The following is a 27,338-nucleotide window of genomic DNA, read 5'->3' on the forward strand; positions in this document are numbered from 1 at the left end:
AATTTTGCCCTTGCATCCCAGCCCCCTCCGGGACAGAAGTGCTCTGCCACGATTACTTTCGGATACCTTAAGCCATATTATTATTATTATTATTATTATTATTATTATTATTATTATTATTATTGAAGAAAGAAAGAAATATAGAAACACCTAAGCACGTATTTTCTTTCTATACCATCTGATCTTGGACTTCACTGGGTATTTAATATCGCTCCTATTTATTATCCGCAATCTCTGGTTGTACTTTCGCTAATACTTCTAAATAAAATGTGATAACTCATAAGTAAGACCATACTAATCATGACTACTTTCAGTCTGACGCTGTCTCGTGGATTTTCTGTTTTAAATTAGATGATAGTTTCATTTCACATTACAATAACATCGTTGTGAGATTTAAGCACAATTGCTGTGAATGGTTTTATTCCCTGAAGTTTAAAATACGTTATTGTATGGCCAAATATCAGGGAAGTGTTTCTACTCGCATCAAAAGCAGAAGGATCCAGCACAATTTCACTTGGCCTCACTGTTATTTATTGAAACCTGAGCTGATATTTGGTTTGCTGGCGTTTAAGTTTAAGCTTTTAAAAACGGGCGTGACATATAAACACACAGCAAATCGTTCTGCTGCAGACGGGTAAAATATATCTTGATGATAAAGACAGGTGCTATTGCGTTAAGCCGTTCAATACCTAATTATATACTTCAATGGTTTTTCGGGAGTCCTTTTTTTTTTCCTCAGGCGCCTTTGGACTTGGGTTCATTTCCCGGTGAGAGCTCATGTGGTTCAGATACTACGTTAACTGTACGAGTCCACGTCTCATAAAGCCGCGCTGAAAAGGAAGCTGTGAAAGAATCAATATTGTATTAACCCTTCCCTCGAATCCATGTATAATTATTGATAACAGTCAATAGCATATTTAATATACAATGTGTGCATAAAATGCGCTATTTTCTTTTGTCAATTACTGTAGGATGATATGAATAAACTTTGCTCAATTTACCTTTAAATGAATCAAATTTAGTAGACAGTTTTCTGTTTATAGAAGAGTATCATACCCGTTCAACCTATAGACAATGACACACACAATTTAACACATTTCCTCAGTTTGATGGTTCTATCTTTCAACTACGTGGCTCCACATCCACAACGAATTCTGCTCCCAAATCCAACATGCAAAACGAAAACCCTACTGTGCGTTTCAAACAACAGTGCAACTTCCAACCTCTTTTCCCAACAACATAAACGTGTGTTAGTATTATGTAGTCTAAAAGAGAAGAGAGAGTTTGAAAGAAACAGGAAAGAGTAGAAGCTGCTGCCACCTGGCGATTTCAGCTGAAGATGCCTACCGAAAGAGATCATTCAGTCGCACATTGCCCATCAGTAAATGGCCAATCGTCTAATATGTTTACGTGAGGCAGCTGCCACACTATAAGGTGACTAGCAGTATCCTGTTCGTCTTCTGCGTCATCCACTGCAACGGAGTCAGAGCAGGAAGAAAAAAACACCCAGTTACTCAACATAAAAATAAAGTCAAGAAGGGAAAATAAAAATATTAAAAAAAAAAAAACTAAATTTAAAAAATATATTTTAGCAGAAGCAAGGGAAGAAAGCGAAACTATATGTTGAAGAGCTTAACCTAGGTAAAGCCCGAATGAATATATGAAGACTTGTAGTGCATGAAAGTTGTTCGCAGACTCTTAAGTATTCTTCAATTCACATGAAATGTTAAATAATAATAATATAGGTATCTTATATTCTTACATGCAAATCAGCATAGGAGTCTATTCCAATCAGGAATTTTACTTGCGTTTTCAATCCCTCCACCTTCAATAACTTAGATTGAATTGAATGTATAAGCTTTTAGGTCCTAAAAAGCCTCTATGTCATTATAAAATTCAGGATCCTTGACCAAGAGAAAAATGCTAGCAAATACTACTCGCATATCCTTCTTCATTACAGCATTAAGGAGAAAAATTTTAGCTTTCTGTATATAAAATGTATTTGTACGTCGTGCTCACCACCAGCTGTCCACAAGATTCGTTATTTAATATTCGCAGTATGCAATAATTTCTCAACATAGCAGATTGCTTAAGAAGCATGGAACTGCTTTAACTAATTTGTTTTTCTATATCTTGTATCTTGTTTAGGACAATAACAAATTCTCCATTAGATTACGACAAACAAACAATTCACAATAGACTCCAACTTTCTTGAATTGAATCACATTTAATTCAATGGCCGAAATAATAAAAGCTTTGGAAATGTTAACCCTATGCTCTCTCTCTCTTCTTTAACAATTTCCAAGGCAACACACATTTTTATAACATTGACGTAATTACTGATAAATTTTCAGTTTGTAATATATACACCATGTCCCAAAAATCCGGTAAAACTTTTCTTAATTTATTACACAAAAATTACAAGTCATATAGCTGTCGTGTATATGTCATATGAAAAACTATCTTAAACTTTTTTTTCTCAGGCAATGCTCGTAGTTCCCACATTCACCGCAGTTGGCGTTGGCGTGTTGTAAACATGGCGACTTCTGGTACAGAGCGTGCTTTCTGTGTGTTGAAATTCGATAAAAACAAGAGTGCTACAGATGTGCAACAGAAGTTAAGGGCAAGGTACAGTCCGTAGCAAAAAAAACCTGCAACATGGGCATCAAAGTTTATTGTGAAACGAAGAAGTTTTTTGCTCCAAAATAAGTGTGCAGGCGAGGACGCCAAGGTTTCTCCTGGCGTGATTCGTGCCACTTAGACGTTATGTTGAATCCCTGTGCTGACAGGCGTAATTTCACAATAAACTTACATGCTCATGTTGCAGGTTTTTTGCTGCGGACTGTACAAGAAAGAAGCACCAAGTAGGAAGTCTATTTATGCCTGGCATAATAAATTTTAAGTCCGAAAAAATATGTTCGTAAGGCTTCTGCGAGCTACAACTACCACGGACGACAATATGGAGAACGCTACGTAAGAGACTGAGTAAATTGCAGCTCTTGTATCACTTAAAGCAAAACGATAAACAGCACCGCTATGTTTTTTGTAGTCAAGTACAACAATTCATAGAAGAGGATGAGAACTTCGTGGATCGCATAATCTTTGGTAATGAGGCAACTTTCCACATAAATGGCAGACTGAACAGACATAACGTCGAATATGGGGTACCCAGAATCCTCACGAATTCGTTGAATATGAGCGTGATTCGTCCAAAGTAAACGTTTTCTGCGCAGTGTCAACGTTGAAACTTTACGGACCATTCTTCTTCGCAGAAACCATTGTAACTGGCCATCCGTACCTCGATATGTTACAGGATTGGTTGTTCCCACAAATGCAAGAAGATGCTGAATATTTCCTGTTCCAGCAGGACGGGGCCCCAACTCATTATCATCACGATGTTCGTGAAATCCTGAACAATGAGTTAATTCAACGCTGGATAGAGCGGGCAGGGAAAAATGATCAATGTTTTGACACGTGGCCTCCAAGATCCCCAGATTTAACTCACTGTGACTTCTTCTTATGGGGATACGTAAAAGATAGTGTGTATGTGCCACCGTTACCAGAAAATGCAGAACAACTCAAGCGCAAGATTGAAGAAGTTGCTATCATTGTCTTTCAGGATATGCCCCAACGAGTATGGCAAGAATTTGATTACTATCTAGACATATGTCGTGTTACACATGGTTCCCATATCGAGGCATTGTGAACTCATACATTATAAAAAGACATTTGAGATGCTCTTTCATATGACATATACACGACAGCTATACCTCTTGTAGTTTTTGTGTAATAAAGAAAAGTGTTACCGGACTTTTGAGACACGGTGTATTATATATATATATATATATATATATATATATATATATATATATATATATATATATATACACCGTGTCTCAAAAGTCCGGTAACACTTTTCTTTATTACGGTAAGTGAAAAACACGAACACACTAATTTGTACACTAACCCGCATAGTCTGAAACTACTGCTTTTATGACTTGGAACTTAATTCTTTTTATCTAATTTTGCTTTAGATAACGATTTTTTTCCTTCTTCCTTTTTCTGAAGCAAAAAATACATTTACTTTCAGATACTTACTAAATGCTGTTGCACTAATTTTTATGAATTGATATATTAAATTCAACACACAATGTCCAACATATTAATTATGAACTTTTTACGCTAATGGATAACGAAATAAAATTCTTGGAATTAAAAGTCATGCAATTTTAATATATGATAGAACGAACGGTTACTTCAAGTCATTCACGATATACGAAAATCTACTGAAAAACTGTATTACTGACTAATAATAGAAAAGTTATTGTACTAAGAAAACCTAGATTCTGGTAAGTTTTTCGTCGTCTCGTTTTTATACATATAATTCTTTCTCTTAGCATATAGAACTGAATCGGTAAAGAATGTTTTATGCTGTGAAGATTGTTCCGTTGACGGTTTATGTTTCTTTTACAACCACATAGATTTGATCCGAGACCTATGCCTCACCCGGGTCTCACTACAAAAGACCGGGTAGCCATTACATTTGTTAAAGTCGAGTTTTAATCTTTTCTCTTTTTAATTTTATGAATTCTGAAGTATATTATTTAACTGAGTATTGTGTTAAAGACTCGAATATGAACACGTGAACAAAACACAAACCTAACTAATAAAATGGCATCTTATCTTCTTTACAAGAGAATTGCTACAGAAACATTGAGAGAAAGTAGCCCTTACTATCTTTTAGCAACATTTGATTGATAAAATTACTTACAGCCTGCAGCTGAAGATAACACAAAAGTTATTGAGGTATTTCAGCATCTTGTGCGTGTGGACATTGCATCTTAAGCACCGAAACAAAAGAAAACAAACCATACACAAACTTTCCTATATACAAACGAAGGGCAATCCATTAAGTTTAAAAGAACAGATCTTTATATGAGGCAAGCAGCACTTTATTTATTTAGTGTAAGATAATAAAATAAGAAAATAAATAGAAATAAAAACGTATCAAATCTAGTATTATTCAGTATCTAAAACAGCGTGATAACAGTGCTATCTTAGATGTCTCATTCGCATAATCAACATATTCAGTTATTCATCACAGCTGTAATTTAAAATAAGTCGTTCTAAAAAGCATTGAATCTTTTGCGCACGAGGTGGCGTTAGTGTCCGAAATCTCAGGGAATATGAGTTGCAGCAGGTCAGGGCTAACGTCATTTGACATCTGATTATTGAAGCTAATAGATGTGCAAAAAGGGTTGGAATTCTTATCACCAGGCGCCGTAAAGAAAAGTGAACTGCGATACATTTTACAATTTCATTCCTATAAAGGCCAGTGAAGAAATTTGTGCTATTTATGGGCAAGATACGTTATCAAAAGACAACAGCTAAAAGGTGGTTCCTTCTGGAAATTTCCAAGCCCAAGAAGTTCTTCGGCTTCACTAATCACAGCAAAAGTGAATTAGATGCTGACAAAAGTAGAGAAGCAGTGACGTAAATATCCTTCAGCAAACGGTGAAAGATGGCTACAAAAGAAGCCTGACATGATCTGACTCAAAAACATTTACTCGACTGATGCTTTGTATGCAAATCTCTGCTGAAACGTAAAGAACTAGAGCTATTTCTGAAGCTGTTGTTCCGAGTGGTTAAAAGTGCCTACAACAACAATAGGTGCAAAACAAGCAAGCACAGCTCCATAATCTGTGGCAAAGCCCACACTGACGCCCTGGAAGGAATCATGGATCACGAGCTGTTGCCGCAGGGTACAACGATAGAATCGAATCTGTATTGTCAGCAACGTAACAATTTTAAAAAAATACGGTCGAAACTGCTCAACAAAAAGGGTGTCATATACCTCATTAATCTTTCACGACCCGTCAGAAATTGACAAAACTTAGTTGGGAAGTTTGAATGCATCCACCATATAACTCGGACTTGATATCGTCAATTATTTCTTTTCGGTCTCTGCTGAACTTCCTGAATGGTGTTTAGTTAGTTTCAAAAGAGACCTGTGTGAACCATGTGTCTTTTATGTATCAGAAACCATGTAAGTTCTACAGCCATTGGATTATGGTTTTGCCGGAAAATTGCAGGTCACCTAACAAAATGGTGTATAGTGGCTTTATATTATTATTTTCAAACCACAATAAAAAAAAATGTATTCACAATTTTGACCTTTAAAGCCTCAATATTTTTTAGACAACTTGATATTCAAAACTGTTCAACGCTACGCGCGGCTTTTCCATATCCTCTGGCAGCTTCATCGTAAATGATTAAGCAACAGATGAATGTGAAAGAGTAGGAACAAAAGCAGCAAACAGAAAGAAGGAAGAATAACATCTCAAAAACTTCACTGATCAAAATATATTAGCATGCCATCCAACACGTTTGTATTTATATTGAAAACTAAATATTATGACTTTTTTGTAGTTCAAACTGCATTTGATGAAAATCTAAAACAGTCAAATAAAAGATGAATTCGAAAAAGTAGAATATTCCATTTTCAAAGACATGAAATTAGCAATAGATATAAAGTAAGAAATAAAGTCGAGTAGGCGCCTAAGTTCCCAATAGACTGTGCAAACGTATTCAAGAATGAGACTCAACAGGCTTCGTGTAGCAATTAGTAAGTCACATTTCACAGAACTCAATAACATACATTGATCTTGTTTGACTGATTCATAAGTTAACTTTTCTATAACGTTGCCCTAACTGTATAATGTTGTAGGAATATAAACGCCTTCTGAAACTAGATAAACCATTAGCAATCAAATATACCACCCTCTTTCGAAAATATCATAAGAAATAAGCAATTTAACGAAGCTTTCCAACGAAAGGTTATATCCTAAGATACAGCCAGAAAGAAAAGATTCACTTTGAATATTCACAAGTTTCAGTTCGACAATATTATCAGGACATTTTCATCAAAATGACTAACGTTAGAAGCTAAATCATAATTTAAGAGTTACGAGGCAGCAGAACTCTACGTACAAAGTCAACACTTACAAGTTGTATTCAATGGCATAAATAATTTAATGAACAACGTATATAGAACATGAAAGAAAGTTAATATCAGAATGCTTATTTCAAAGGCATTATACTTTACGTTTTAACATCCTGTTCATTAAATAGTAATATAAATGAAATCTAATACATTTTTATTAAGAATGAGAACTCCTAATCTGTTTACGTACCTTGTACTTTAGCAATTATCAGTACATGAACTACAAGACACATAAACAAGTCAGTGGTTTATTACTTTTATCTCAACGATTGTATTAGATTTTCGCCAGCATCACCAGGGATCACTACATACAGACGCTTATCATAACGACGTAAGTGAAGCGATCGCTGCGATAAAAGCAACTTACAATGGTTGATAATAATCGTGAAAGATTAAAATGCTAACTTATCCGAAGAGGCAAATTGGAATACTCACTTGAAGAGTATCTTTCCATATTCAGGAATAATAATAAATAACCATTTTATATGAACCACAAGCGACAAGCAGATAAAGTATACTCACTGGGTTCTTCTCTATGCTGCTACGTATTCATTTAAAAAAATATCAATCATCAAATGTTCTCTAGCTGGTTGAGGCCGTGTCAAGACTTGGTTGTCGCCTAGACTACGTAAGTCTGGGTAGGAATTAATTAAATAGAAAACAAGTATGTACACTAACATATCACCACCTGTAAATACCAACATTCTGGGGCTTTTAATACATGTTTTTACAGTGCAAAAACCTTAAACTTTTGTGGTTGGTTCATTATCAAATAATGTTATTCTCACTGGTATGTCGGAATAGGAACTTTTGCTGTATATTATTATTTTTTTTATGACTGACCTGCACTTTATCATTGTCGTGTTTGGTACCGTTTAAGTTCTTAAAGACCTCGTGTTGAAGCATCGGTGCTATTTGAAATCAGAGAAATGTTTTTCAATGACATATGTGCTGATTTTTATTATATCCATGTAACTGTCTTGACACAAGTATGAGACTTGATAACACGTACACGAGAATTATAATTTTAGCACACCATTAGCACTCCGAAGAACATGACCCACAGGGTGACCCACAACAACCTCTTACATTTCAAAGGCGAATAAAACAGAAAGTTGTTTATTAAAAATATAAAAATATAAAATGAAAACAGTTTGTAATTACTTTGTTCTGATATGTTCTGTTCTCAGACTCTCCCTAGGAAGACCAACAGCTGCAGCATGCTTCCTTGAAGAACGTTCTGCGGACTGCAAAATAGACTTCTTACAGTCTCGATATTTCAACAGTAAACCTGTTGTTCAGAAGTTTTCAACTCAGTATCAGACAGTCTTCCAATCAGAACCATTTTCACTTCGTGGAACAGCAAATTTTAACGGAAAAGCTCTTTGCATTGTAATCTCAGAACTGATGTTTTAGAAAAACATTTCGACAGTGTACGCGCGATGAGCTCCTGGTCAAACCATAATGTCGATTGAAAACGGTAAGAGATGTAAGTGGAAGCGGTGACCCCCCAACGTTTCTTGCCTCTTCATTGGAAACGCTACAGCCGACTACAAAATGGGTGGTTTTATTAGGTGTTATTTACGATAACTGTATTGTAATTACTGTAAAATTTCAAAATACAATAGAACAGAATAATCACGAAAGGTTTTCAATACCATTTTATAGTTATGAATAAACAAACTGTCTATCTCCAATACTTTTTTGTTTTATTAACCTTTAAAATGTGGGTCACCTTGTACTTCATAGAATAAAGGAGATTCTTAACTGATTCACTGGATTACGCATACATAAAAAGTCTCACGCACGTGTCAAGCAGGGTTGTGAAAAACCTTTTTAAAAAAATGCCAGTGGGTTTTATTGGCTAAAACTGCGTTTTATTGAACAAAATGGAGTTTTATTAAATTTTGTACGTACATTTAAGGCTATATTCATATTATTTAATTAAGCATTTACGTTCTATTGTATACATGAAACCACAGAATTCTCTTGTCGCACAAAGGGAATTCGTGAAGCTCATTTGTGTTTCATGAGGCACACTTTGCACCATTGGCACTAGTTTATATTTCGATTTTTAGAAAGAAGGAAGTAGATAATTTTGTAGAGCAACAAAGAGATGGGTAATTCTACGCAAGTAACACTGCTACGTGAAGAGTATGTTTTGTATGGCGTGATATTTTTTCATTTAATATTGAAACCGGAAGCAGTAGTAATTTCCACCACTTCCGGTATTAGTGGAGAGATTAAAGTGCAGATGAAGCATATTTTTGGGACTCTAAATCTTATCTTGTACCTCCAACTTCCATTCGTGTTTAAGTCACAATGTTTCAATCGTCTCTGGAATCATCTTCATTCTAAAACCTGAAAACAAAAAAAATCGGCACCGAACTTTCTGTGGTACGCTTCTGTCAATTCTATTCACCATTTCTAAGGATTTGTGCAAACAAACGAATTGCCTTAACTTCTGTACCTATTTGTTGCGTCCACTGACTTTAGTTGCTTAAACCTGTTTACAGGCTTCTAAAATCAGTGGAATAAGTATTACTTATCCTTTGTGCACTCAGGGAGTTAAATATGTCCACTGAGTCAATTTTATGTTTGAAACAGCCTTTGTGTAATAGTCACACTTGAGCACTTATTCTTTTATTATCCAGTCTCCTTTGTTGATTTTAACATTGACATTATTGGTTATTGTTTTAATTTTGTATTTTAATTTAATAGTCGCACCAATTGTAATTACTTTTAATTGTAGTTTCCTTAGCTTACCTCAAAACACGCCAAGTATATATTGGAATATTACCTCAAGGTCATCAGTATCGATTTGTAATTAAGTGACCCATGGAGAAAGATATTTTATTATTTGCTTGTACTAATACGCGAGTAAAAACAAACTGAATGTAGTGGTACTGCTTTTTGTTTCAGATTACAGCTGAACATCGTTACTGCGAATTTGATCGATTGCAAACAAAATTCGTTATTGTTCGCATTTTTCTAAATAGTATTCTGTTCTGGAGCCCTTGTCTTGATAAATACTTATTTTTAAGGCAATTCTCAAACTATAGGGATGTACTGAGAAACATGGTTCAAGAAAGTAATTGTATTTACATTATCATTTCAATTCAACATTTTAAGTATATTTTTGGAGGTGGTGTTTGGGTTTTAATTATGTGATTCTGTGATTTTTACTTTTAAAAAAATATCTATTGGGTATTTTTGGGCTGGGGAAAATTCCAACAACCCTGGTCCCAAGACATATAAATGATGTGAAGGAACACACACATCAGACTGAAAGAAACTGATGAGTTGATTTTGAATTTAACGTCCCTTTCAGCAGCGAGGCTTTATGAGACGGGACCTACTGATTAACGTGGAATCCGAATCACATAAGCTCCCGCCAGACTGAAAGAAATATCTATGATTCTAAATACAACGATCCTCCGTCACGTTTTTCAAAACATCTTAAAGATACAAACCATGAAATCGTTAGAATGGAAGTCTTCACAAAATCTTCATAGTCTATAGAACGATAGGCGTGCGAGATATTTTTCATTCTAATGAAGGAACAGCAGTTAATCTCCAATATGGCCAATATGAATAAAAGTTGGAACAGCATCATTCATACCCTCATCCGTCGACATATACTACAAAACCAGCATAAAATTTGTGAAAAGCACGCACTGGACGTCGCAAGACGCTTGTTTTCATACGTGATAATATGTTAGTGTACAGAATTGCTATCTGTATATTAATTCCCACTCAATTTCTCCCTCTAAACTGCATCTGCATGGTATCTCGACACTGTTGTCAGTACAGGTAGATAAAATTCGAATATTGATATTTAATAAAAACCTAACACAACAGAGAAAACCAAGACGAATACCTTCTGAGTTTGTTTGTAAGAGCATTTCACGCGGTTTACATTGACAATCGCAAGCATGGAATTCACTTCCCGGGAAAGATACCTGATCACCTTAAGTATATTTTTTTTTATATACCAATTGTTACGCCAAACAAACATTCAACTACTCACCAATACGGAAATCAATGTACCCTTCCCCTCCCGACATCACCAACATGGAATACGGTTTCTTCATTCCTAACGAATCGCTGCATGTATTCTCTATAATTGGAAGTTCTGGTGTGGATGTGGCTGCTGACATCCCAGCTGCTCCTACAAAAATAACGAAAAATAATATCAATAATGAATTATTATTATTATTATTATTATTATTATTATTATTATTATTATATAGGCAGGGTGGTTCAACTTAAAACTGTAATTTCAGGAACACTTACTGAGAACTTGAACTAGTATTAGTTAAGATATCCTTGGTCCTTGAATGAAATAGGACAAGTCCAGACATTAGACCTCAAGCGAAAATCGCGACTAAAATGTACGATACAGAACAAGTAAGTACTGTCTCCAGAGCCGTGGGTCAAGACGAGCCGTGGTCCAGAGCGGCAATTTTTTTCGCATAATTATTTTTTCATACTCCAATCCTAGGAAGAAGTACTGCAACAAACAACCTGCTTCAAACAGCACATATTGCTCACAGTTTTACCTTTTTGCATAAGTAGTCTTAATAATAGTTGATAGAGAACGGAAAGTTAAATTCACGAATACAAAAGAGACGTTAGCTTGTTTAGTGCAAATTTTCCAATTAGTTTAAAGTTACAAGGTTGTTTCAAAATAAATGGTCCACCCTCCTTTTAAAAGCTTGTAAATATCGTGCTCTGAGACAACCAACAAAACAAATATGAAAGAACCAAATAGAAAGAGCACATACCTGGCACAGCCACGAAGAATTTAACAGCATCCCGATGACCGTGGAAAGACAACTGAGCCTGGGCCATCGAACAATAAGGAACAAAGCTTCCTGGTGTTATCTTGTTTTTGTTGTCCGAATACACACGGACTACACCGCCAGGGACTCTTTGGTTCGAACTTGGAGTACTACCTCCACTCGGTCTGCTGCCCGCATCTGCACAATAACATACAATTTTAATTTTTTTTGGCTTTTACATGTTCGCAATACTTCAGGAATTTCATAATCAACACAACAATAAAAAATGCAGTTACGTCACTTTTTACAATAACAAGAAGGAACAAAGTGTATAATTAAAATGAACAAGCCCAAACAGTATTAATTAACTGACCGAACCATGTATATAAGTTTCTGTTTAATACAAAGATCATTCAGGTCTTACAATACACCTGTATTTATTACAGTACAATAAAGCCAGCTTAACATTCAAAGAATAGCCTCCCCTATTGGACTGTCTACGACCACTTTCTTGTTAATTCGTCGATTGTCCTAGGAGGTAAAGGAGTCAGTAATTGCTGTTTCCATCTCCTAGTGGTTGTTCAAGCATTGTGATTTCAGAAAGTGCGCTAATGACCGAAACAGGTAGTAATCAGACGGGGTTAGGTCAGGACTATATACCGGGTGTGGTGGCATTAGTTGAATGGCATCAATTTTCTGAATTTTTTATTGCTTCTCGAGTCGACGTGGTTTTGTTCTGTTGCAGCAGGGTGTGGTTTCGGTTCACCAATGCAGGATATTTTTAGCGTAGTGCAGTATACATCCGTATTGACTATTCGGAATGAAGGTCGGCATTGATGATACGATCGTTAGGAACGTACTCGAAGTGAATTACCCCTCATAATTCCACCACACACAAAGACTTCACGCTCGAAATGGTCCTGTTTGATGACCAGTTCTAGAGTTGACCCTTACTCAACCATTGTTTTTGTACATTCGGATTTCGAAAAACATTTTTTTTATCCACTTTTCGTCGCATGTGACTACCCGTTTCAGAATACCCACATTCGTGAATTCTGCAGCAGTTGTCGCCACTCACTCACTCTCCTTTGCGTCTGAGTTGAGGTCAAATCCGAAGCTCCTGATGATTTTCCCAGCTCGTGGTGCACTACAATGAATTAGGACATGCCGAATTGGTTTCACAATCGTAGTCTTGCCGAATTTTCCTCAATACCATGTCACATGAGCTCAGAACATGTTACCCTGAGGAGCCTGCAAGAAATTTCTGGGATCAACGAGCTGCTCTGCTGTGGTACCACTGCGTATATACCTAGTTCAATTACCAGACGCTGTGTTAACGCCACTAAAAATAGACTGAAGATGATAACGGAGTGGTTAAATAGTTTGCTTGTCACAGTACATTCTGGGCCAGTTTGAACTTGTACTTACGGTCGATCACGGCGTATACACGCACCTGCTGTTTGGGTTGTGGAAATATTGAAAGACTTCCGACTGACCTTTGTGTAGTCTGTTCAGGTAATCAGCATTACTTTAGGAAAGACCCTAAAATCTAGCAGAATGTAAATACATAATCGTTTTTTTTTTTTTTTAATTCTTAGAGTATGTTGCTCTAAAAAAAATAAATTAAATTAAAAATTTGACTGATACACACTATCAAAATTTAAAACCAAATTTCCTTCAACCAAAGAATTCTTGGGTGAAGAATACGGTATTTTACGGGTAACAAGGATATTTTGGGGATCCATCAGAAAGATGCCCCCAGGTGAAGATCACAAATTAAAGATAAAAATGCGTATAACGAACATTACGGGACTTCCCGATAAAAAGACACCATACATAAAGCTTACGTGGTTCTTCCAGCATTTCTTGCAGTATTTTATAGTGATCTGAATACCAACACTAGATTTCGAGCACCAAATATAGATAGAAAAGTAATACGAGAATTTTGCACATAAACACATTGTTACTATGGGAGAATCGTGCACAAGAGTCAATCTCGGGCAAATTATACCTCATACAAATCTATTTCAATCTATTCAACTTATTTATGCATACATATTGGTGATCAAAACTAGAAAACAAGTTATCATCATATTACAGAAATAAAACTATATGGCGCAATCAAATTTACAAATGGTCGCTGTGCAAGCAAGAGGTCGTTTATCTACATGATGTTGCTATGAATATCATTGGTTGCACATTGATTTCTCAGTTCACACGCCGATCAGCTACCCTGAGTCTCGGACCCAGAACGTTTTTATTAAAATCCGTACTTTCCAATACCACAAACATTACATTAGATGCCATACTTTTACCTCGCATAAAGTAACTTCAAAATAATCTCGTTTCCACAGAAAGCAATTCCGTAATCAGTGAGTACTCTTAGCTTCTTTGCAGCTACATAACTAGCGAACGAGCCTTTGGATCCCATGTTCAGTTGCAGGCCCACGTCTCATATAGCCTCGGTGTAAAAATGGACGCTAACCTCAATCCAACTAACGATGTTCTCTAATTATTATTTTCTTTCAATTCAATTGGAATGAAGTACTCTGACATTTGATTTTCAAAAAATGCATAACAATATACGTTGAAATACTTACGAAATTCTGGATTAAACAATTCGACATTTCCTTATGAGCAGCATGCGAATGAAAAAGTTAATCAATGGTAACAAAGTAAATGGCATTTATCAAAATGGCAAATGGCTGGGAAACATCCCGTATGATGAACAACTAATGCTAACTAACCCTTCTTTCCTCTGTCAGTGTTCGATGACTACGGCTCCTCTACCTTATTAAATCTCTTTTACTTTATTTTTTAAACTTTTCATATTTCGGTGGTTGAGGACCACACATCCAACACATAATTACTAACAGAAAATCAAATTTAATCTTTAAGTTTTACGTCCCACGGTTATGCCGGTTAGGCTAAAGGAGACGGTGATTATGAGAAATGAATCAAATGGTGGAATGAAGAAAGTGGAAGGAAACGGGAGAACCCCGAGAAAACCCACGCACACGGTGTATTAATCAATTTAATTACTATAACAATTATTAATTAGCGATTAACATAGTACATTACAAATACTATTGCATACAAGCATATACTCAATAATATACATAGTTTTCTCCTCTTGCATTAACAATATTATATATTATTTTATATTTCTAATTATTCTAATTTTCCCTTAGTTTGCTCATTATTTACTCTTAATGTCATATACGATGGGAATAGACAAATCATCTTAAATTCTTTATATTTACACTTTTCACAAAGTTCTTTAACTCATAAATTTCCTTAATTCAAGTCACAAACTGAAATATATTTTCTTTATTCAATATGATAAATGAGAGCTTTACTTACTTTCCGACAAAGGAACGGATATAATGACTCCATTTCCCGTTCCTATCCATAAGCGACTAGATGAAATCAAAAGAGCTGTGATTCGAACAAAGGAAAAACCCAGACGTCCCGTTCCTACAACAAAAACATCAATCAGTTTAAGTAGTTGGCTGTAATTGACTGGAGTATCACACAGCCACAGAGAATTTTCTGAAAATACCTCTACGAGATACATTTTCCATCATAGAAGTGTCAGCAAGAGAAGGGCTCTGACGGCTCGCAGCGACATTGCTACTACTCACGTGTCAAGGATTTTTTTTTCGGTGCATCTATCATGCCAATTTAATTAATGATGTAAGACAGTGACTGTGGTTGGTAAAACTAGCAGCAGAGTAGGGGCTGCAATTTCCCTCCGAATGTGTAAGAAACTTCCGAGTCCATCTCTTGTTGACCCTACTGTAGTACAGCTGTCGGCAGAAATATTATTAAGAACGACAAAAAAGAAAGGAATAAGGAAACTCCATTTGTAATAATGATCAAAGAATGTTTCGTGTAGAGTGGAAGTATGTGAACGGAAGAAAGATGGTTCAATTAATATTTGCAAAACTTTGGGGCAGAGAGAGAGGAAAATAAATAACTAGTACATACCCACAAAACTCTTAACAGTTTTACCGACACAGGGTTTTACATATATTTATACTAATATTAAGAAAAAAGCTCCCCACTACAGCCGTTGCTTTCACAATTACACAAATTATCTTCCACAAAGAGGAAGAGATGTATTAAATCACACTTAAAATATATTATTTTCGTTCTTGCTGAATCACTGGAAATATTTTAGATTCGTTATGAATAATTATTCCCTATCTTTCCATCAGCCATCTAACAATTAGAAAAATTGCTCCTGTCTTCCAATGAAGTAAGTATGATCAACGGGTTCATTTATTAGCACACAAAATGTGATTATTTGTTTGCTCTCACATACTTTACATTCCAGGGGACATTCAATGAATACTGATGTCAGTAGGCAATTTGAGAGAAAAAACAGAAATAACGTCTCGAAAATGCAATCTTTCAGTTTTACGTCCACGGTTATGCCGTGTAGGCTACAGGAGACGGTGATGAGAAATGAATGAAATGGTGCAATGGACAAAGTGGAAGGAAACGGCAAAACCCTCAGAAAACACACGCGCATGGTGCTTGTCCACAAAGTTCACCTGGTGCGAGCTGGGATCGGACCAGGGACCCCATGCGAAAGAGGCTAACGCTCTATCACTGAACCACCGCGGCCCCCAAATAACATCTCGAATCATAATTCGAAACAGAACCATGGGAGACTTGGGATCACTGTAGAGCAGTTATTTATGTCTCTGGAGTAGGGCAACATCGTTCAACTGTGCTGGGTAGCTTGTTGGGGTTTAGCGTCTCTTTCAGCATTGAAGCTGTACAGAGACGTAGACCTGCCTTAAGCTCGAATCGGAACGACCGTAACGGTTCAATGCACTTCCATCAGGAATTGAACCTAAACCACCGTCCGCTAATCACTAGACCAGCGAGAATGGTTATGCATGATAGGAATTGACAAGCTGAATTATTAGAAGTACATGTATAAGGTAAAATCAACTGAAAAATATAATACAAACTTGTAATTTTTTGAAAATGAGACTTAAAATACACCATAGGAAATGACCGACAGCTACATAAAGATGGCACCACATACATTAAATATTTCTCTAAATATAAAGGAATACACACACACATATACAGGATGCTTCTAAACAACACCGACAACGTTTGAGAGGACATCCCTGACACCAAGATAAGACAAAAAGTACACACAAACCTGGGTGCACAAATGCTTTCTTTCGGAGTTATATGCTGCCGAAAACATGAAATAAATAAATAAATAAATAAATAAATAAAACCTTTAAAGGTGCATAGTTCCAAAACTATGGAACCTACCGTAGTCGGGTCAAGACTTCACTTAGGAAGTACTATGTGCCCTATACGAATATCCATGTTTCAGAATCCTGCCGTACTCACGCAACAATTTTTATAGAGGGAGTTTGGCTACGAGCATATATTTGGTCTAGGAATTAATTCGTGCGGGTGGACAAGAGATGGCGCAACGAACGGAGCCTCCCACAGTTCCGTGTATCCACACATGTGTTGCAAACCCCTGTCATCGCGTATCGTTCGTAGTATAGGGCAGTGGATTAAAGCGTCAACAACACCAGTTTGTAGTTAAGTGAACATGGCGCAATTTGTGCCTGATAAAGTGTTTTTGCGGGGTGTCCTGCTGCATTACTTTAACATGCAGAAAAGTGCGACTAAAAGTCATCGTATTTTGGTGGAAGTGTATGGTGACCATGCTCTAGCTGAGCGAACGTGTCAGAAGTGGTTTGCACGGTTTAGAAGTGGTGATTTCGGCTTGGCAGACCAAGAGCGAGCTGGACAGCCAAAAAAATTTCAAGACGAAGAATTGACAGCATTGCTCGAGCAGGATTCGTGTCAAAAACGCAGGAACAACTTGCAGCAGCATTAGGCGTTGATCAAACAACAGTCTCCAAACGCTTGAAAGCCATGGGAATGATTCAAAAGATGTCACATTGGGTTCCACATGAATTGAAAGACAGAGACGTTGAAAGACAAAAAACCATTTGCGAATTGCTGCTTCAACGACAGAGCAGAAAGGGGTTTCTGCATCGAATTATTACGGGTGATGAGAAGTGGATCCATTACGAGAACCCTAAACGAAAAAAGGCCTGGGTGAAACCAGGTGAACCAGGTCCATCACAACCAAAACGAGATATTTACTGTGCAAAGGTTATGCTGTGCATATGGTGGGATATGAAAGGTGTGGTGTACTATGAGCTGCTGCAACCGGGTGAAATTATGAATGGAGAACGTTATCGACGACAATTAATGCGTTTGAAGCAAGCTCTGGCCAGAACACGACCGGAATGGGAGAACAGACATGATAAACTTATTGTTCAACATGATAACGCTCGCCCACATGTCGCAAAACCGGTCAAAACCTATTTAGAAAATGTCGGATGGGAAGTTTTATCCCACCCACCGTATTCACCAGACGTTGCTCCTTCGGACTACTACTTGTTCGATTGCATGAACAACGATTTGATTGGACAGCGGTTTACTTCTTCAGAAGATATCGAAACATGGGTCTCTGACTGGATCGCATCCAAGGATGAGGACTTCTTTCGCCACGGAATCCGTACATTGCCTGACAGATGGGCGAAAGTGGTGGCTAGCGATGGACAATATTTTTCTTAAGGTATTTATGTATTTTGTGTTTGTACTACAGCTTCAATGTGTGCGTACCAACCGCACGAATTAATTCCTAGACCAAATAATTTGAAATACTCACCAACTACCTCTATAAAAATTGTTGCAGAAGTACTGCAGGATTTTGAAACTTGCGATATTTGGATAGGGCACATACTAGTTCCTAAATAAAGTCTTGACCCGACTACGGTAGGTCCCATAGTACTGGAGCTATGGACTTTTAAAATTTATTTTTTCATGTTTTCGGCAGGCGAAGCATTTGTGCACCCAGCTTGGTCTATACTTTTTGTCTTATCTTGGCGTGAGGAATCTCCTCCCGAACGCTGTCGGTGTTGTTTTGAAACACCCCGTATAAGGTTAGAAGAAACATGTGTATATAACTCGCCAAGTACAAATACGGTTATACGGTTATCTGTAGAATGAGGTCCGTATGGGCAAACTCTTATTCTAAGTATAATTAAAAGTTCGTTTCACTCATGAATTTGTAAGAGACATTATTGGGTAAACGAAGAGTTACTTAATGTAAAGCCATTAAACGACAAAAAAATATCACATTCAAAAATGAGATATAGATACTATAAATACTACCATAATTTCCTTTACAAATACATACATTTAATTACAAAGACTATACTAAAATATTTTCACTTTCATCTTCTGGCAAACATTATATTGCAATGATCTCTCAGCTACAGAAACACCAAGTCCAAAGCATCAATAGAAATAATGAAAATTGTTACGTGGATCCAATTCTCCATAATCTCGTAAGTACTAAATCTTCCGAAACTAAGAGGAATATTTCTTTTCTATTTATGATCCTAATGAACAATATTTTTTTTTATATTTTAATATTTATTTATTTATAAATAAAATATAAATTTTGCACTGTCGCTGCAACCGGATTGGTCGACGTGAGAGTAGCGCTGAAGATCATACGCCAGTTCGCGTGATGCGTACTATGTATCAGAAAATTTGAGCCCTCCCGCTGGTCTAGTGGTCAGTAGGTGCGCATTTCGTGCATGTGGTCCCGGTTTCGATCCCGGATGAAGAAGCAGCACAAAGAATTAATTTCACAATCATTTCACTAATCATCTGTCTCCTTTGGCCTACAGGCCTTAACTGTGAAACGTGAAACTAATAAATATATATATTCAAGAAATTTGATTATGGTAATATCATGGGTAAATGTACTAAGGTGTAGAACTAAGTCGTACTGTAAAATTCTAGGCAATGAAATGTTTCTACTATTGTGGTGTTTCTACGAAACTGATTTCAATCACTTATAAGATGACAATTCTAGATTACATGTTGTTGCTGCTACTGAGAGTTAGTATAAAGAGAACGCTCTAACCTCAATCTCATTAAATACCGCTTTCATTGAACCGGCTTCGGAACATTTATCCAACTTCCACTGCACAACTGAATGAAATTTTGAAAAGAGAATGGTGGACTACTGAAAAGGATACAGACAATCTAATCGAGATCTAGCACACCGAGTTACAGCTTTTATTCCAGCATGAGATTCTCACAGGCCGAACACTTCAGGAGTGTCCAATTACTTTCTACTAGATAGTACAATACCAGGCTGTCCCAAAAGTTCTGAACCATACAACAAGGAAAATGAAACAGACTAATCTTTATTCAGCAAAGTACAGGCCATCATGTTCGATAACCTTCACTCATCTTTGGGGCAACAGTTCAATCTGAAGGCGATACCAGGTGGCAGGTTTAGAATAGAAAACATCGCGACAGGCAGCATGCACCTCATCATATGAATTGAATTGCTGACCACACACGAAATGTCAGAGAGAGCGAAACAAACCATAAGGTGGAACATCTGGACTATAGGCAGGATAAGATAACAACTCAAACCTGTCAAGTTCAGCCAGGTGTTGGTCACACTTCGAGACCGATGACTCGGAGTATTGTCAATTTGCAGCAATAACCTCTTCCTCCTCGTTAATGCCGGATATTTGTCGTTCAGAATGGCATAGACTCTTCGTAGTTGTCAGAATACAGCACGACCTTCTAGAACAAACTCAAAATGAATTATCCCAATATTCCAAACACAAAGAACTTTCTCCCAAATCTGTTCTGTTTCACATTGGTTAGAGTTTCCTGTCCTTTTCTCGCCCACTGTTTACGTGCGTCAGCGTTTTTCAAAAATGCCCGTTTCTCATCTGTCACAATTCTCCTCCAGAAACGAAGATCACGGTTTTTTTTCTTTCTTTTTTTAAAAAAATAAAAAGTGGCAAATAGCCACTCTGTCAGCTCAAAGACTTGCTCGGGGCTGTTTATGACGTAATCCATGGCATGCAATCGATGGTTTACGTCGATTTGGATGCTCCACTCTTGCTAACACACATGTACTCGATTGTGGTTCAGCACTCACAGCATCTTGCAGAGGACTGTTAGTGTCCGTCGGAGGTCTAACCTTACGGGGTTCGTCCGCGAGGCACAAATCATCCTAAGTAAGTTTTGTAAACCAACGGGAAGCTGTCGATCGATCCAGTACTGCTTTGTTCTCTACACAACAAATTTCCACCGCTGCAGCTTTTTGCAGTTAATCTTTTTTTTCTATAAAAATCGTACCACAGCTCGAATTGCAATTTGATCCTCACTCATGTTGCCTTTTTTGAATTTACGGGAACTCTCGCTACACACGCAGTACTTGCTTCCACTTGATCCCACGAACTTGTCCTCTACGTCTGCCAACAGTTTTCACTTGTGGCGCCACCTACCCTCCCAACGTTTTACCTCATGCAGGTCAATGTGCTGATGGTGCAGGACTTCTGGGATAGTCTGGTATTTTATATATCTATTTACAATTAAAAAAAATAAAACATTACGCAGCTATGCAACTATAATATCTCCGTTAAGTTACTTCTGCCTCTATTGATGCTTTGGATGGTTCAGTCTCCTTAATAAAACACTATCACCATTACCAATCAGATGAAATCTCACCACAGGTGTCTGCCATTTCAGAAACATAGAAAAGTTATTACATTAAAATTAACAAGACACCAATGCTTCTGCAGTTACTTAATATCAAAGCAAGACAATATCCACAGAAATCCAGACAAAGCCAATCATGCAAGAGACAAGACAGCCACTTACAATACTAGAAAAACCCTAACGTTTACTATTACGTTAAGAAGAGAAAACGAATAGTAAATAAAGAGAAATAGAAAGAGACTAATAAGCAAAGCAAAAGTAAAAGTAAAAGCGAAATAATGAAAAACAATAAATATAAATGTGATTACTACCTCCTGGGAACACAGCTAAGTGCAGAGAGCAATGTTGCAACATCCAAAGGAAGCATAGAATAAGACAATAAATAACCAAGATTAGCACAGTACGAAGCATTTGGATCACTGCAAAACTTGAAAGTAAATCTAGCGTTGGTGTACGGAATCACACCTCAGCCTTACACAACAACGACGGTTCACTTACTTGTTAAAGGATATCAATCCTAAGAAAACAGGGCTGAAACTGTATTGAAAGTGTCTTTCCACTATTTTAGCTAAATCAAAAAAGATATTCGACTAGAAGGTATTCGTATATTTTTAATTGTTGTTTATTTGATAGTACATCGAATATATCGAACTTCGTATTTAACAAATGTAATGCTACTTTTATATTACTCCATTTGTAGTCGAACAGAAGGAGACTTTGCTGAACAATCTGATAAATATTCCACTTGTCTATCAACTTTCAATCCGATGCATTTAAGTTATAAATTAGCATTGATTATGTTACTTTGCTCATTTCCTATTTCTTTTGAAATGTATTATTTTGTCTTTAATTCATCTCACATAATTATCGTATGCATTTATACTCAGATATCTTTGTTATCGCTCGAAGATATTAACAAAGAAAAGTCACGGGTATACATATAACATAATTCAAAAAAAGATCGATCACAAATATATTTCATTTTATTTAAATTAAAGAATGCTCATCAATTTTACATACTCGCATATTATATGGGTGCGCGTAATTAAAATGATAGAACTTTCAACTATACAACGTATCCATTGTCTTCTTCCATTAAGCATAATGAAGCAAAAAAAAAAAAAAAAAAACATAATCATCAAAAAATGTTTGACGGGACGGGACAAATCATTGCGATGCAATTTTTAATAGTGTAATTCTTGAAGCAAAACAGAATTTGTTTTGGATTGATTTGAGAAATTTTGTCGATAACTGCAAACGTTCATATTCGTTCAATATATATAAAACAAACGCGATAAAAATGCTATGGCCGAAGCTAACTACGAGTAAAATTTAAAGCGTTTGACAAGAAGAAGTAAGTATATATGCATATTTCAGAAATTGAATCAAAGCACATTGAAAAGCTATGAAACAGACTGAACAGCCCAGATAAATATACAGAACATAGGTAACATGCAAAGAAAATAAAATTATAATAAACAAATACCACTCCTAAGTTATGAAATTTAACAGTCTGTAACTTTTTCCTTTCTTTAATGATGCAGTATGGTATGAGTTCAACAGCTATGAAGAAACATATGGTGCACAGTTACAGATACTGAGATATCCGCTCTTAGCTATGCTAATATCATTAGACAAGCAAATGATATTTATTTATTTATTTATTTATCTGACACTACATAGTAGCCTTCACAATTACTTTCTGCACAATGTTCATGTAATTCGACTTTAAACTTCTGTTACTAATTTGGAAGGCCTTTAGAATGCAGATAATAGGACTGCAACTTGTATTATTGTTAAAAAGGTGCATTTATTTACTTACAACGGAGTCAGCATAGTTAAAACTTTTCAGAGAAATGTTTACTTAAAGCAGAACTTTTAAATCAATAGGTTTCCTTAATTCTTAACTCCCGCGTTTCTCTCTCTCTACAGACAATTATTAAATCCGATCAAATTCCTGGAATTTGGTAACAATACGATTATCAGCTTCTGCACAACATATAGCCTTAAGTTTAGAAGCTGGTATTTTGAAAGACAGAGAATCACACGCAAGTTTCAACGTGAAGTAAGCATAAGCATTAGTGAATGAAAGCGATGTTTCCATGCAAGGAATTATAAAGCATACAATATACGACATCGTACACACAGCGTAACTTACTTGTACACACTTTCTTATGCAGTTTCAGTCCTGTACTATACCATCAATAAAATCAAAAGCTTAAATAAAAAAGTCATCTACCATAAAAGATAGAACTAGATCTCTTTAATCTAAAATTAAAAATATTTCTTGTTAGGTGCTACTTTCACCAAAACTTACATCTACATATGTGATTCATCAACCATGCACTCTTTTTTATACACACATTTATATTGTCAATATAGTGGAGAAGGTTGTAAATGTATTTGAAATAGTATATGTGAATGTAAATGGTAATCTTTATATAGGTATATGTTTCTAAGATAAATCAAGTATGAATCAACACCTACTTTATATGAATGAATATAACAGAAATAAGGAAGGTTTAAATTCAATTAATACAACATTTAAAAAATGTTCAGTATTCAAAGTAGTTTTTCTTTACTCAACAAATCCATGTATGCCATCACTCAACAAGCCCACTGAATGTCAGAAATATTAAACATCTGATAGTTGTAGAACTTACGACTATCTGGATTCTACAGTATGTCCTTAAGTCATACAATGTGATTACATGTCATAAGCAGCTCACAATGTTAATCTCTTCCATTAGATTTTTATCTATTTATTGCGTTAAATATGAACGCTTAAATTAAGGATTTCATTTGTAGCTTTACCCAGCCCATCCACATATTTCTATGAGACAAAAACTAAACTAAAGTAGTTAAGCACAAAACTGGTCACTGGCAGAAAAACTCTGAAAATTACTGAATCACTTGGCAGGAGAATAAAGAAAAGACGCAACACCAAGTCTTTGTTCAAAAATTATCCGTTCAGATTGTTTTGTAAATAGAATACCCGTATAAAAGAGTCTTCTTAACAGTAAACAATTCTCGTTCATACTAAAAGCCAAATGAAGAGGACATTAGCGAATGTTGAAGCATTTCACTGAAATAAAACAGCAGAAAGGCTGGTAAAATCTTCTACAAAATATAATGTTTTACGTGCGTCATTATATTACATAAACTTTTTTTTTAACTTTGCTACAATGCTTGTACATAGGAAGCATGTAATAACTATTTATGATATTATATGATAAATAGAGAGAACATCCGATTTTTCCCATATCATATATCACCTAGATGTGAGAAATCAACTAAATTCAAATGCCAACGAGATCGACAACCGGAAACCGGGTTAGCTGCTCACAATGCCGGAGCGCTAACCACTATCTTCCCCGGTCACATTTCGTCTAACTAGTTCAGTATCAGCCTTAAGAGTGAAGATATGAGGCCGGTCGAAGGGCGAAACAGTTTGACCACTGATACGGTAAAGTGGTGACCCAGATTCATTCGCGCATTTTTCGTTGTTTGACTTTTCAACTTTTGACATAAGTGGCAGAGAAAACACTAATTGAAGAGCGTGTAAGTGACCTTCGACTGTTCATCCGCCCACCTGTTTATGTATAGCACGATAACTTGAGTCAAATTTATCACATTTTAACGGAAATTTCGCAGGTGATATTTCCCAGACTTAGTTGATAAGGAGTGAAATCCGTACAGAATACGGGACTAAAATCACTTCGATATAAAATATGAAACTAAAATCACAATGGTAATTTTATAGATTTTTTTATTTTATTTTGATGCGGGTAACATCGCATACAAATTTATTTTCCTAATCATACCCATTACTTTAGGTTTAAGCCAGTCAAGAATAAGGGGATGTTCATTTTAATAAATGTTCCCCCATGTATTTCGTAACCATTCTAAAATTTCCATAAAACATAACGCGTGTTTCCTTTGAGAATTAAGATTACCTCTATTGCTTGGCTTGAAAATAGTAAGAGAATATGGGAATTCTTTGAAGCTTTCGCACGAAACCCACTACTTATGATTGTAATCCTCATCCCAACTTTACAAATAATAATAATAATAATAATATTGAAAGAACGGACCTCTCTATGTTTAAATTAACTTTGTTTATTCGATTCTTTTTCACAGCAGTTTGAAGAAATTGTTCTGTGTGAGAAATGGAAATTTCTCGTGAACAGTATCAGGTAAATTCAAATGTAGTTTATCACCAAAGCAATGCATCCGAGCAACTTCATTTGGCTTTTGGAGATGAAATACCACCTAATTAGACCATGTTTAATTGGTTTCTCGAAGTCCACCGTGATCGCACATTGCTCCTTGATGAATTTCGTGACGGTCGTCCATCTAGTCTGTTGTTGCCAATAATAATGTTGGTGCTGTGCGTGAAATAATTTAGAGAAATATGCATGTGGCATACCATGAGATTCAGATATCCTTGAACACAAACATGAAGGCAATACATGATTTTGAATGGTCACCTGAACGCACGGAAACTTTCAAATCTTTGGATCCCACACACCTTGGTTGAAGCTCAAAGACAGGCTCGTATCAATTGTCGTAATGAAATGCTTAAAAAGTTCAGCCGAGGTAAGTAATATTTGATGTACTAATTACAGGGGACGAACTTGGATCTGTTCATATGAACCCGAAACTAAACAACTGAAACAATTCTTCGAGAAGTACTACCAAGAAAACGATAGCTTGTTTCTTCGGTAATACAGGACATGTGGCAACGATAGCTTCAAAACATCGAAAGACTGTAAATGCTGAAAAGTAGAAGATAACTTGTTTAGCAGAGGTCATCAGTGAATTGCATAAAACCAAGTCAAAACGGCGCATCATTCTGTACCACCAAAACGCCAATTCCAATTCAGCACAACAAACTGTTGATTTTTTGGCCAGTAAAAGTGTTTAATTAATGACTTATTATTCGTATTCGCATGATTTATTATCTAGTAACTTCGTGTTTCCGCTCATAAAAAATAAGATATGTGATTAGCAATTAGTGTTTCCTAAAGCGGATGCTGATGCATTCCGAATAGCGATTTGTAAGATAGCCGTATATATATATATATATATATATATATATATTTCAAAATTGGTTTGAGCGTATGCAAAAGTGTAGCGATCTTAATGGTGAATATTCTGAAATACAATATTTTTTCCAGCAGTCGACGTATACATGCTACTCAATATTGCTTTTAAAGATTAATTAGGTAATAGTGTTGGTGTTTCGGAAAAAATGAAGTGAAATTTTTGAGTTTTACGTCCCACGGTTATGCCGGTTAGGCTAAAGGAGACGGTGATGATAAGAGATGAATGAAATGGTGGAATGAGGAAAGTGGGAGGAAACGGGAGAACCCCGAGAAAACCCACGCACACGGTGTTTGTCCACCACAAAGTTTACTTGGCGGGAGCAGGGTTTGAACCCGAGACCCCAAGCACCAGAGGTGAACGCTCTACCACTGAGCCACCGCAACCCTTGGTGTTTTTCGGAGTATACTTCGTAGAAAAACAAACAGAAAAATATTAACATTTTAATGTAATACAATAACGGAAAAAATGAACTGGCCAAGTTACCGAACCTGGGGTCTCAAACTTCTGTGCCAATATCCTAACATTATGCTAACCATTCGTCTTCAGACCAGCCATATATCTTCAAGTTTGGTAAAGACTGTACATAACCGAACGACTGTCTGCTTTTCTATGTCTTCAAATTTCTGACAAAATCTTGCTCTAATAACTGAACTTGATTATGTGACGTACGATGTGGCATTACCTTATTTATTTAACATTTTCAACATATTATTTTGTGTAAAAAGAAAATTCACAATGCTCTCTTACCATCAATAGTAAGCCTTGAAGACTTATCTACCCATTTAGATTAGTTTTCTTGTCTCATAGAATATTTATTTCGCGCAAAAATTTATATATCT

At 36.1% G+C, this 27,338-nt stretch overlaps 1 protein-coding gene across 15 annotated transcripts in view; it reads right to left on the reverse strand.

The window, feature by feature from the left end:
* Window positions 1-27,338, reverse strand: part of syd (JNK-interacting protein syd) — a 127,185-nt gene that overhangs the window by 9,621 nt on the left and 90,226 nt on the right. For 7 of the 15 annotated variants that reach the window (XM_081727579.1, XM_081727590.1, XM_081727587.1 and 4 more), the window contains 5 exons: window positions 21,702-21,716; window positions 15,151-15,264; window positions 14,388-14,417; window positions 11,791-11,985; window positions 11,034-11,174 (listed from right to left, as the gene is read on the reverse strand). In XM_081727579.1, the coding sequence (XP_081583705.1) occupies window positions 11,034-11,174; window positions 11,791-11,985; window positions 14,388-14,417; window positions 15,151-15,264; window positions 21,702-21,716 (495 nt within the window). Of the gene's footprint in view, window positions 1-1,347; window positions 1,473-11,033; window positions 11,175-11,790; window positions 11,986-14,387; window positions 14,418-15,150; window positions 15,265-21,701; window positions 21,717-27,338 lie in introns of all 15 variants that reach the window. The other 8 variants (XM_081727593.1, XM_081727582.1, XM_081727583.1 and 5 more) reach the window with 5 other exon arrangements.

Source organism: Thermobia domestica, chromosome 10 (genome assembly GCF_964235325.1).
Source record: "Thermobia domestica chromosome 10, izTheDome1.hap1.1, whole genome shotgun sequence".
Taxonomy (NCBI): domain Eukaryota; kingdom Metazoa; phylum Arthropoda; class Insecta; order Zygentoma; family Lepismatidae; genus Thermobia; species Thermobia domestica.